The following is a 12,387-nucleotide window of genomic DNA, read 5'->3' as shown; positions in this document are numbered from 1 at the left end:
AGAGATTGAATCAAATCAGGAGATTAAAACTAGATAATTGAATTCTTTCGCGAGATTAAATTATTCATATATATATATCTTAGAATTTATGTATAATTCTAATATACATAAGATATTTCATATCACCTCAGAATAAGTTTTTTTTATATTAATTATCATTGGAATGGTAAATTCCTTTGTAAACTAAACTTCTTTTTAGTTAAGAAAGCATTACTCAATTTCACTTGTGTTGTAACATATTGATGAATAAGATTTTGTCATTGAAATATATCTAAACCATAGAAACTTCCACATTTTACCAAAAAAAAACATCCACCTTAATCATTAATGCTTTTGTTTTTAATCCATATCTTCATCGTTGTAGGCAAATTTTTTTTTTATAACTGTAGGCAATTTATTTTGTTTTCACAAAAAAAGCTTAGACTTAATATACAAAACTCGTTTATTGTATTTTCCTCACCTACACATACCCTCGATTCAATGTATGGTTCCGATTTTATTTTTCCAGACTTGATAAAAAAAAGTCTAAATTAGTATGTAATTATTTATGAATTTAAAATATGCACAAAAGACAGAAGTGTTGCATGTGGAACATGTTGAAATCACAGTTCTTACTTCTCACCAACCGCGACGCCGACAGACAAATGCCATTTCATATCATTCATTGTTCGACCAAACTTGACATCAAGTAATTTCAGAATTCCCGAAATCTGCGGAAAATCAGACTGAACCGAAGATTTTTGGACGAAATGAATCATAGTTGATAAAATATCTCTCGGATGAAGCCCGATATTTGTTTGCAAAAACTCGTGTGAACGCGCACGTGATCACAATGAATGGGGCCCACATAATCTAAGCCACAAATTCCAATAAAAATTATTTTGACACGTGGCGTTATATGCTGGATTCACCGATTACCGAAAGCACCAAAACGGCGCCGTTTCTTTTAGTTAGCGTTTGAGGCAAGCTGGAAAGCTTAAAGCAGATAAAAATAAAAAGAAGCGTTCAAACAGAGACAAAGAAGAAGATCGAGAATCGGACGAAAAAAAACACGCAAGAAATTTGAAGCGAAGAAGCAAGCAAATAATTCTTGGAATTTTCTCTGCAATTTCGTATGAGGAACTGGATCGGGTAGAAGAAAATCGATTTGGGCGAAGAGTGGAAGGCTTGTTCTTTTGGAGTCATTCGGAATTTGGTGGGAGATGGTGATGCAGACGGAGGCGAGAGTGGGTCATGGCGTGGTGGGAAGCAAAACGGCGTCGCATGGGCTGACGTCGCAGCAGATATCGCAGATCGGAGCGGCGTCGCAGCTCTTGGCCGGTGGTGTCGCCGGCGCTTTCAGCAAGACTTGCACTGCCCCTCTCTCTCGACTCACCATTCTCTTCCAGGTTCCTTTTCCTTCCTCTTGTCTTCGAGCAGTAATTGAAGATTTCAGATTCTTTTCCTGTTCTTTTGGTTGCGAGTTTTGATGGGTAGTGATGTTTTAGGGTCAGTAGTTTATGCGTGTGCTAAAGCTTTGTTCTTTTATTCTTGTTTTGTTGCAGGGAAGTGTTGTAGAATCTGGAATTCATCGTCTATTACTTGTCTGATTGAATTATGCTGGATAAGAAATTTGAATTGCGGGTAGGAATTTGATTCACCGGTTCATACCGATATCAAATACAGAATCTGTAATTGGGAATTGGATAAGAATCAAGCGGTGTCTGGTCTTTTTCTACAGAGTCATGCTGTCAAGTGTTGGAAGATGATTCAAAGATATATGTCTCTTATCATAGCATGTTTGTGCCTATTCACAAAATCTTCATTGCGTTACTTTTCTAGCACCACATCACCGAGAAGGGGGGGATATGTGCAATGCCGGTCCTTGATCTTCCGTTTGTTGGCAAATGTTGTCGCTTCATTATAAAATTATTCTGATAATTTGATTTCTTGATTTACATTGTGTTTTTTGCCAGGTGCAAGGTATGCATTCTGATGCAGCAACTCTGCAAAAATCGAGCATATTGCGAGAAGCTTCACGGATCTTGAACGAGGAAGGATTCCGGGCTTTCTGGAAAGGGAATCTGGTCACAATTGCTCATCGGCTTCCGTATTCATCTGTCAACTTCTATGCATATGAACACTACAAAAAGGTCGGGCAATCTAACTGGAAGTTCATCGGAGTACGATTTTGCAATGTACTCAGTTTTTAAACCTTTTATTACTTTCTGAATTTCAGTACATATATATGGTTCCTGGACTGGAAAAACACAAGGAGAGAATGAGCTCAAACCTCTGTGTGCATTTTGTAGCCGGTGGTTTGGCCGGAATAACAGCTGCTTCGGCCACTTATCCACTGGATCTTGTTAGGACTCGCCTTGCTGCTCAGGTTGGATAGTTGATATACTAAGTATGATTCTACAATGTCGATCCTTCTATCAAAGTTCATCCTTTTCATATATATTGGACCATTTAGACACTGACCCACCTCGTTTCATAATCTATGGCAGACGAATATCATGTATTATAACGGTATCTGGCATGCTTTACGGACTATTAGTTCAGAGGAAGGTATATTGGGACTTTACAAAGGACTTGGAGCAACACTTTTGGTATTTTTTTTCCTAAGTAAAAGATGCAGAATGCTGTATCTTTCTCACCCTTTATTTGTTTCCCCTTTCTTCTTATGGTTAACTACATTTTTTTTTTTTTGATACAGGGTGTCGGGCCGAGTATCGCCATTAGCTTCTCCGTGTATGAAACCTTGAGATCATATTGGCGATCAAATAGGTAATTGATTTATCTCAAATATATACCCTTTCGATCCAAGTTTGTCATCTGTATATCCTCCTTCTCTCTCTATCTAACTCTTACTTTCTTCTGGTGTTTTCTACCTGAAGGTCTCATGACTCCACCGTTATGATCAGTCTAGCTTGTGGAAGTCTTTCAGGCATAGTATCTTCAACAGGTCAGTGATTTCAGAAATTTTGATCACTCTGTTGTAAGATTTCCTAATAACATTTGACCCTTTTCTTTTCTGTTCACCGTTTTTGCTCAATGTAACTCGTTCTCCGGTTCCTCCGTGCTGTTGTTTCTGTGTTCTTGAATGCCTTTATCGTCATGTAGCATCAGCTTCTTACCACGGGCATTTAGTAGAACTAAAAGGTTGGGTAGCGACTTTGTTTCATTTTCAAAATGGAGCGGTCTGTTGCGGAAATTACACATTGATAACCTGAAACAGAATTCCCGGGTTGTGTTAAAGTATATATCAGTCGAGTGGGTATGTAGCTCGTTTACGGTGGTGTTGATGCAGAATAGCTGGAAACTGTGAATTTTTCTTTGCGTTAAGTATCTTAATCAGAAATGGGCAGTCCATTGGCTTTTTCTCGTATGCATATGCTTCTCTGTACCAAATCTGAGTCCTGAATCATAATTTACCTTCCTGAATCACTTTTGTCAAAACCCGAGTCCTTGGTTACACATGGTATGAACTGGTATACGGTCTGAAATGTGCAGCTACGTTCCCGTTGGATCTGGTGAGGAGACGGAAGCAGCTGGAAGGGGCTGGCGGGCGAGAAGTCGTGTACAAAACTGGCCTGTTCGGGACGATGAAGCACATAGTTCGGACAGAAGGCGTGAGAGGTTTGTACAGAGGAATTCTGCCGGAGTACTACAAGGTCGTGCCTGGTGTCGGCATATGTTTCATGACCTACGAGACACTCAAGGTCTTCTTCTTGGATCTTTCCTCTCGATTATGACACAGCTCCTCACTTTGAGGAAGTGACTGTCTTCTTATAGTTATAGGTTCTGTATAGATTTGGTCAGGTGGTGGTAATGGCCGTATTCCCTTTTTTTTTCCATTAAAGGTTTTTTCTCGTCAATTTTAGAATTTCTGGAGGAGAGTCGACCGCAAAAGTGTTAGATTAGTGAGAGATTTTTAAAAGATAAATTAAACCTATGGTTAGTAATATTACTGTAATTGTTAAAATATATATATGAGTAAGGTCAACACAATATTAAGATGAAACTTTTACATAGAGAAAATCGCCAAAAAAATTACGTATTCTTCAGATATAAATTTTAATTTGTATTTTTTTATTACAAAAAATCTCTATATTTATTACAGAAAAATTCTGTAATTTTTTTATTCCAAAAAGAATTCTATATTTATACTGAAATATACATGTAATTTTATAAATTCTATTCAATAAGTTCCTAAACGCAAACGCAGAAAAAAATACGATAAAAAATATGTCGAACCTATCTCAACCAATATATACTTGAACCAAATCGAACCGATTAAAATAATGTACCAGATTGAATATGAATATTTCAAATCCGAAATAACCGAATCCAAAATAACCGAACATGAAATAACTATAAAATGTATAAACCGAACTCGAATTAACCGTAAGGCTCAGATAGATTTTTTACCGAATGTTTTTGGCGTTTACGTTTAGGGGCTTATTTGCTAAAATTTATAAAATACATGTATATTTCGACTAATTAGTATAAGTATAAGATTTTTTTGTAATAAAAAATATAGAATTTTTTTGTCTAATATCTAAAGAGTACATATATATTTGGACTAAGGGTTTATGGTTTGTCAACGTTTGAAGAGTAGAGTTTTTTTGACGATTTTCTAAAAAAAATATTAAGATGAACCTTTTTGAGTTTTTTTTCTTTTTTTAGCTATTTATCAAAACAGTTGAAATATATATATATATATATATATATATATATATATATAAGTAAAACCTAAATCAACTTAAACGGAGTTTTGTCAATATGAAATAATCAAATCCCAACTAAGATATAAACTAAACCAAATCCTATCCAAATGGTAGCCTCTAAATCTATATATATTAATAAAGGAGTTTAAAGGATTGTGGTGATGACACATCATCATCCACATCATCATCCAATTCCTCCACATCATCATCTATGCATTATTCTTTTTTAATTTTTATTGATTTTTAAAATATTTTTATATAGTTTAATTACATTACCACTAATTTTTATTTTTTATATGAGAAAAATAAGTTTTTACCACTAAATAAAATTAGTAAATATATTATTATAGTTTAAAAAAGGATCAAATCTCATCTTTATTATATAAAAATGTAATGTGTTTTTAGTTTTTTTATATTCAAATGATAATATTTTGAAACAATCATGATAAAAAAATTTATATAGGATTTAGCTTGAATATAAAAAAAAATAGTTAAATCATCATCCTACGATGATATATATATTTTTAGTAATCTCATGTTTTTTGTGTAAAAAAAGAAATTTTAATTTGTGTTATTGTTTAGTAGTAATTAGAGAACTTCAATTTGCTGTTATAAAATTAAAAACAACGTATGGCAACTCCAACGTCTCTTATTCATTCCCACTATTTGCCCTTAATAATCACATTTATTATTGGTATTTTAATAGTTAGTGGTGGCTTGGAATATTATGGTGTATGGAATAGTAATTTCGTATCTATAAATATATCAACACCACATCCACCGTCGAGCTTCACAAGGAGGCTACTGAATCGTACATGGTGTACGCCCTCGCCATTTTGCTTGGTCCAGTCCTGCCTGATGTTAGCGTTGTCGAAGAATTCTGGTGAGTATCTGATTAGAGTTTTTAATTTTGGTTTCTTTTTCTTTTTTCTCTTTTTCCGTTCGTGTTAAAAATGACTTTTCTGAAAAAATATTGAATCTGGGTTTCAGTTATGTGATGCATGAGTTGGGACTACCATCAAAAAAGCCATTCAAGAAATTGATGTGCTCGAGTTGTTGGAAAGGTGGAATAATCGTTTGGATTTATTTTTCCTTTTCCAGTCGTAGACTTCTGGTTTTGGTGTAATACATATGAGGATGATGCTGACGTTGCATATTTCGGTAAATTTCATCCCCTTGATTTTATGTGATCCATTTCTCCAGATGTTCCACGTAAATTCGAAATTTGAGAATGTTGACCACTCTTCATGTAATTTTTTTTTATAAAGGATAGCCTAAGGTAGAGTTCGAATTCGGGTGGCACAACACTTATTTTCTACCTCCACCTTACCATTTTACCACCCACATTTGGCTGTTCAAGTGATGTTTCCTTTGTTGATATATATTGTTTATTGATTTTTACATTCAACTGATTTCATAGCCATAAATGTTAACCCCTCATACTCCTCAGGATTTTACCTTGACAGGCCCCATTATGCAAGACCACGGAGATGCAGACTCGACGTGTCATTTTTTTTTAAAATCGACATGTTATTTCCTGATTTTTAATATGAATTTCTTATTTATCTTTTTTTAGATATCTTGAATTGGTTCTCTCGAAGAGTTTGTACTGCTCGCTAATCATGTAAACTAATGATTTGATAACATTTAACATTGATAACCAATATATCAAACTCCCATTTGAAATCTTCATATTACGTCTTAATCTCTCTAAAGATTAGTTTTCAATCTTGATTTTTTTAATCACTCTTAATTCAATATATAAATCGACATGAATTTTGTATATATTGTGTGTAAAATAAAAACTATATATTTCAACTGATTGTATGAAGTTCTACTTGAAGAAAAAAACACGCTAAAATTTTCTATACGAAATGGATAGTTTGATTTCATATTACACATTATGGATATGAAATTTGATCATTACCAAATAACACACTTCGATAAATTTGACCGTGAACACATTGGAAGCTGTACCATCTCAAGACCATAATTATAATTTATTCTGTTATATGTGATATGAATAAAAAAATTAAAGAAACTAAAATAAAAACGGTAAGCACTATATAACGTCATATTTATTAACCCACTACAGATCATATTTATTTATCTTTTTCTAATTGATATTATTATCTTATCATATGTATTAAGTATTCTATATTATTACTTTTTGTTATAGTTTGCATGTTAAGTGCTACATATCAAGATTTGACACAGTTTTTTCTATAACGTAACGTGAAATTCTATACCACAGATGAAGGAATTAAAAACGATTAAGACTATATAACGGCATATTTATTAGCACAGAATTGACCACATTTTTTTTTATCATTTTCATATCAAATCGCGGAAATATAATTTTTATATTTCTATATTCTCATTTATATATTTTTTGTTTTTCAAAATTTATTAAAAACCCTCTCCATAATATATTGTATGGATAGATAAGTTTATTTAATAAAATATATACCATTTTTTTAATGTGAATTATTATTATTATTATTATTATTATTATTATGTGAATATATGTATACAAATATCAAAAAACTGATCTATTATATTGATTAAACGTACAATTCACCATAAAAAATATAAAAAAAATTAGTATCCAATATATGTAAAATGATTTTATAATATAATAATATAATATTATCTATATTCTTTTATTTTTCCACTTATATATATACATAAAAATTGTGTTATGTTTATATCAATGAATTTTATTATATTATAATAAAAAAATATTTTATATTTTTATATTGAGAATAAACCGTGCATCGCGCGGTTCACGCCTAGTTGTTTAGAATATATATATATATATATAATTGAACTAAGTACTGGTTTGAATTAGGTTATAGTTAAGTCACATTCAAGGGGGGAAAAAACGTTACACGACGTGAGCATGCCTAATATTGATATAATTAACCGTTACGTCAATTCAGATCAGACGTCCTCTAAACGACAGCGTTTTGAACGCGTTTCAACTTCAAAGTTCCTCTTTCTTGATCCGTTCAGGCGTTCACGCGTCTTCTGATGTCACTACCGTCTCCGTTACGGTCTCCGTTAGCGTCTCCGTCTCCGTCTCCGACACCTCTTTTTTATTATCTTTAATCTTTAATTTTTCCCATTTAATTCAAAATAAAATCCAAAGCCTTTACGCATAATTTTCTTCCTCCGGGAGAAATAAAAAGGATAAAGAAAAAACCTAGAAAACGCCATTCTCGCAGTGTTTCCATTTCTTCAAGGCTCGGTTTAGGGTTCGTGTTGAAATTGGGGTTTCTAATGGCGACGCCGACGTCGATGGACCCGACGGTGCTGGACGACATAATCAGGCGGCTCACGGAGGTCCGGTTAGCGAGACCGGGGAAGCAGGTCCAGCTCTCTGAGGCTGAGATCAAGCAGCTTTGCGCCACCGCCAGAGATATTTTCATTCAGCAGCCCAATCTGCTCGAGCTTGAGGCACCCATCAAGATTTGTGGTATGCCAAATGTTTCTGAGCTCATGTCTGATTGTAGATTCTAGGTTTTGTTCCTTATCTTCGCGGGTTTGTTTTTGGGAGGACTTAGCTTCATTTTTGTCTCGTTTCGCGACTCTTACTGTTGTTATTATCCATTGTCTCTGAATATGTTTTGAACTCTGAACTGGAGTGCCATTAGCTCAGAAGTGAAATGCGTTTTTGGGTAATGTTGTTAACACTCCATGATCATCTTTGTATTGTGTAAGTTTTCATTTCTTCTAAAAGTTTAGAGCTTAGAGGGTAGGAGTGAAGTTGGTAGGCTGGAGTGTTATGCATTTTAACGGAATGTGGTTCATACAGAATATGTCGGAATACTATGCATTACCGGCGGCCATTTGTCGACATTGGTTGACGTTTTGAAATGATAAGAATCTGAGTTTGAAATCTGTTTATTCTATACTTATTCTTTGATTCGAGAGGTTACGTGCTACCAAAGTGTACAAGTTTATGTTGATTGTGGGTTGTATTATCTAACTTATGATCTAAATTTACGATGTAAAGGGTCTACTGTCGAGTACTGAGCTAGGTGGGTGTACAGAGATCAGAGGAATTCTGTGATCAGAGAGATTATTTGTTTCCAGCTACTCTTAGTTTATGCTGTTGCAAGTTCCGGAGTTTCAGTTGAATGTATTGTAGTGTTGAAAGGAATTCAGAGCCTGAGATGGCAGATGTAAACAATCTATAAGATAGCGTCAAGTTTTCAACTACCGGCTTTTGCTTTTACAGTTCTGTTTTATTTTTCAGCACCGATGAACATGCTTCACTTTTCATTTTCGGTATTGTTACTGTTCACTCGACGGGCATTTTCAATCTGTTGTATGATCTTTCTGACTGGAGTTGATGCTCTTTTTTGAAACCAGGTGACATACATGGGCAATATAGTGATTTGCTGAGGCTGTTTGAATATGGTGGCTTTCCTCCAAGTGCCAATTATTTGTTTCTGGGGGACTATGTGGACCGTGGCAAGCAGAGCCTTGAAACAATATGTCTGTTGCTTGCTTACAAGGTTAAATACCCAGAGAACTTTTTTCTACTAAGGGGAAACCACGAGTGTGCTTCTATCAACCGGATATATGGATTTTACGACGAATGCAAGAGGAGGTTTAATGTGAGAGTATGGAAGGTTTTTACAGATTGTTTTAATTGGCTTCCTGTTGCGGCACTTGTAGACGACAAAATATTGTGCATGCATGGTGGCCTTTCACCAGACCTCAACCACCTGGACGAGATTAGAAGCTTGCCTCGTCCAACTGCTATACCAGACACAGGACTGCTCTGTGATTTGCTCTGGTCTGATCCCGGGAAAGATGTTAAGGGATGGGGAATGAATGACAGAGGTGTTTCATACACCTTTGGACCAGATAAGGTCTCTGAATTTCTAACCAAACATGATCTAGACCTTGTATGCCGTGCCCATCAGGTAATATTTGTTGGTATTTACAAAGCCATGCCCGTTTTATCGATTCTGTCATTCCATGATTCCGACAATGAAATGCAAATTACTTTGCCAGGTCGTGGAGGATGGCTATGAATTCTTTGCTGATAGGCAGCTCGTGACGATTTTTAGTGCCCCCAACTACTGTGGTGAATTTGACAATGCAGGTGCAATGATGAGCGTGGACGAGAACCTGATGTGCTCGTTTCAGATTCTGAAGCCGGCGGAAAAGAAGGCCAAATTCATGATGCCGGCGAAAATTTGACAGTTCAGTTCCCCTATCCAACCAAGGTTAGTGCTTTTGAAAGCTTATTCTTTCTTCTTCACAACATTCCATACCGGTATTCATCAGTATGAGCCTGTGCTCGTCTTCTTTTTACGTTCCATTCTGTTCTGTCATAGAATGATTGCTTATACCGTGATTGTTGTTGATATTTGATCATTAACTTTCCAAGTTTAAGCTGAGTGTACCCATCCCCAGTATCAATCCCTAAGGTTCTTGTTACCTCTTACACAGAACCCTTTTCTCTATTGTTCAACAATTTGGCTCAAACCGTTGAAGATTGTGGCTTCTGCAGTCGGAACTCCTCTCGACAAGGGATCGAGAAATTGGGCAAATGGCCGAAGAGGAGCAAACCCATGTATGTAGGCTTCTTGTGTGTAGGGTTGGAAATGTAAGGGCGGAAGAGACAGTGTGTGCATAATGATATGATGAAACTTTCAAACTTAGTGTGCGTGTTCTCTTGTCTGCGCCTTGTCGCTCAAAATATCATATAATAATAATACTAATAAAAATAATAATAGTTGTTCTGGAAAAAAAAAATTCTATGAATGTCAAACGGTTTGGCAGAACCTATTTTGCCCTAAAACCTATTTTATTTTTTTATGAAATATGTGGTTGGAAGCGTTTTATAAATGGATGAAATGATAGATTGTATTACGGCTTTTTATAAATGTGATTTTATATTTTTATGATTTTGAATTATTTTTTATTTAATCCACCAACCGTTCCGTTTATCCTACGAATAAAAACGGCATTGTTGGTCTGATGAAGAGATTATTAGTTTGCATATTTAAGCTTGGTAATACAAAATCAATCCGAATAATATATATATATATATATACATATATATAATTGAATTTGATATAAAAAACAAGAATATTTTTAAAAACTGAAAATTCAAATATAAAAATAATCAGAAGAAATATATATTTTATACAATTTAAACTGAATTTGAACGGAAATTAATTAATACGGAACAATATTTAAATAAAAAATAATTAAAACCTAGCGAAACTCTAAATATCGGCCTCTATATATCACATTATTAAATGATAGAACTAGTCAACACCTCTATATTCTATTCATTAAATTTTCTTTTGAACGCCACAGAAGAGCAAGAAAATATAATCTATAAATTAATTAATATGGGTCCTAAATTAATGCAAAGGAGGTTATGGTTTCGTCCGTTGAATAACACCAATATACTAACGTTCATTCTTGTTTTACTATTATATATATATATATATATATATACACATATCTTCTCCCAAAACGAAATATATCACTTTAAAAAAATAAATATTTTCCCCCTCTTTAAAATAAAATATTTGTCGAAGATGGCTTCCCGAGTTTTGTCGATCTTCTTTGCAATTTGGGTGTGCGTATATTCGATAAAAGCTGTGGAGTCATCACCATCTCCTCAGGCGTCGAGAAAGGCATGCATGCATGCATGGATTAAGATTAATAATATCATTATTATATAGTTTTTTTTTGTTACTGATTTATTATATAGTTTTCCCTAATATATAATATGTTCTTACCATTGATGAAATGCAGGTTTATATAGTTTTAACTGATCCAACAGTATATAAAAACTGTAACGATTTTCTCTCGGTTCTCCGAAAGGTTATTCACTACAGGTAATCATTTTTTTTAAAATTTAATTTTGTAAAGAAATATATTTCTGGCCATACTTTTTTTTTTATGAAAAAATATAAAAAAATAGAGTTTCTGGCCACACATATATTTTATGCAATAGTTATATTGAAAATAAATTTGATTTTTTTTTATTTTTTTTTTCAGCCCTCCAAACGATGCTTTAGTATATTGCTATAAGACAGCCATCTATGGATTTGCTGCTAGACTCACTGATGAAGAGGCAAATGAATTAAGGGGTACGTATAGCACCCAAAAAAAATATTACCTTTTAATTTTTCTTGAATTAAAATTTAGTAAAACTCAAAATTTTCGGATAAAAAAAATAAGAAAAGAATATAAATGTTTGGGATAAGTATTATTTTACGATTGGATTATTCTAATAAAATTATGTAAATATGCAGGTGAGAAAGGAATTCAGAAGGTCCAAGAAAGTAAATTATATAGCATAGGTGATCCCAATTCATTTAATAAATGATTTTTTTTGTCTTCTTTTTCACATATGGCTTTGTAACGTCATTATAAAAAATATGTCCTTAGACTTCCATATATGGATTAATACAATCTTTAGATTTCATTACTTTCTCTTATTTACATATATATATATATATACATATATATATATATATGTATATATATTTATTTAAAGCATGCTTGACTAAAAAGAACTGCTCCATGTTACCATGACTTCCTTGTAAAATTAATTTCCTTAATGACATCAATCTTAATTTGTCTTAAGAATGTATTGAAAACCACACGCTAATTAATAATTCCTCTCAAAAGT

At 33.7% G+C, this 12,387-nt stretch overlaps 3 protein-coding genes across 5 annotated transcripts; all 3 read left to right on the top strand.

Annotated features, from left to right (window-relative positions):
* The first annotated feature begins 986 nt into the window (after nucleotides 1-986).
* On the top strand, nucleotides 987-3,969 carry LOC104810066 (mitochondrial substrate carrier family protein B). 2 transcript variants are annotated; one of them, XM_010536251.1, is made up of 8 exons: nucleotides 1,296-1,388; nucleotides 1,545-1,623; nucleotides 1,956-2,132; nucleotides 2,219-2,368; nucleotides 2,490-2,591; nucleotides 2,699-2,769; nucleotides 2,880-2,947; nucleotides 3,496-3,969. In XM_010536251.1, the coding sequence occupies exons 2-8, from the start codon at nucleotides 1,597-1,599 to the stop codon at nucleotides 3,735-3,737; spliced, it is 837 nt and encodes a 278-aa protein (XP_010534553.1). In that variant the 5' UTR covers nucleotides 1,296-1,388; nucleotides 1,545-1,596; the 3' UTR covers nucleotides 3,738-3,969. The 2 variants fall into 2 exon arrangements, with proteins under 2 accessions (XP_010534552.1, XP_010534553.1); XM_010536250.1 differs by lacking the exon at nucleotides 1,545-1,623 and having other exon boundaries at nucleotides 987-1,388.
* Nucleotides 3,970-7,876: 3,907 nt separating this feature from the next.
* Nucleotides 7,877-10,398, top strand: LOC104810065 (serine/threonine-protein phosphatase PP1 isozyme 4). 2 transcript variants are annotated; one of them, XM_010536249.1, is made up of 4 exons: nucleotides 7,877-8,190; nucleotides 9,090-9,649; nucleotides 9,741-9,955; nucleotides 10,243-10,398. In XM_010536249.1, exons 1-3 carry the CDS (start codon nucleotides 7,995-7,997, stop codon nucleotides 9,927-9,929), a joined length of 945 nt encoding a protein of 314 aa, XP_010534551.1. In that variant the 5' UTR covers nucleotides 7,877-7,994; the 3' UTR covers nucleotides 9,930-9,955; nucleotides 10,243-10,398. The 2 variants fall into 2 exon arrangements, with proteins under 2 accessions (XP_010534551.1, XP_010534550.1); XM_010536248.2 differs by having other exon boundaries at nucleotides 7,878-8,190; nucleotides 10,182-10,398.
* Nucleotides 10,399-11,242: 844 nt separating this feature from the next.
* LOC104810064 lies at nucleotides 11,243-12,144 on the top strand. The gene is made up of 4 exons (XM_010536247.1): nucleotides 11,243-11,383; nucleotides 11,505-11,587; nucleotides 11,751-11,842; nucleotides 12,008-12,144. The coding sequence occupies exons 1-4, from the start codon at nucleotides 11,285-11,287 to the stop codon at nucleotides 12,079-12,081; spliced, it is 348 nt and encodes a 115-aa protein (XP_010534549.1). The 5' UTR covers nucleotides 11,243-11,284; the 3' UTR covers nucleotides 12,082-12,144.
* Nucleotides 12,145-12,387: the final 243 nt, after the last annotated feature.

Source organism: Tarenaya hassleriana, unplaced genomic scaffold (assembly GCF_000463585.1).
Source record: "Tarenaya hassleriana unplaced genomic scaffold, ASM46358v1 Cleome17, whole genome shotgun sequence".
In the NCBI taxonomy this organism is placed as follows: domain Eukaryota; kingdom Viridiplantae; phylum Streptophyta; class Magnoliopsida; order Brassicales; family Cleomaceae; genus Tarenaya; species Tarenaya hassleriana.
Note: the sequence above shows the minus strand (reverse complement) of the source record. Positions and strands in the feature narration are given on the sequence as shown.

Excerpts from the sequence above, each read along its gene's own strand:
- LOC104810066 (XM_010536250.1), top strand. The coding sequence starts at position 1,203 with ATGGTGATGCAGACGGAGGCGAGAGTGGGTCATGGCGTGGTGGGAAGC. Across the intron at positions 2,592-2,698 it reads GACTTGGAGCAACACTTTTG|GGTGTCGGGCCGAGTATCGC; the intron begins GTATTTTTTTTC and ends TTTTTGATACAG. Across the intron at positions 2,948-3,495 it reads AGGCATAGTATCTTCAACAG|CTACGTTCCCGTTGGATCTG; the intron begins GTCAGTGATTTC and ends TGAAATGTGCAG.
- LOC104810065 (XM_010536249.1), top strand. The coding sequence starts at position 7,995 with ATGGCGACGCCGACGTCGATGGACCCGACGGTGCTGGACGACATAATC. Across the intron at positions 8,191-9,089 it reads GGCACCCATCAAGATTTGTG|GTGACATACATGGGCAATAT; the intron begins GTATGCCAAATG and ends TTTTGAAACCAG. Across the intron at positions 9,650-9,740 it reads TTGTATGCCGTGCCCATCAG|GTCGTGGAGGATGGCTATGA; the intron begins GTAATATTTGTT and ends TTACTTTGCCAG.
- LOC104810064 (XM_010536247.1), top strand. The coding sequence starts at position 11,285 with ATGGCTTCCCGAGTTTTGTCGATCTTCTTTGCAATTTGGGTGTGCGTA. Across the intron at positions 11,384-11,504 it reads CTCCTCAGGCGTCGAGAAAG|GTTTATATAGTTTTAACTGA; the intron begins GCATGCATGCAT and ends GATGAAATGCAG. Across the intron at positions 11,588-11,750 it reads CGAAAGGTTATTCACTACAG|CCCTCCAAACGATGCTTTAG; the intron begins GTAATCATTTTT and ends TTTTTTTTTCAG.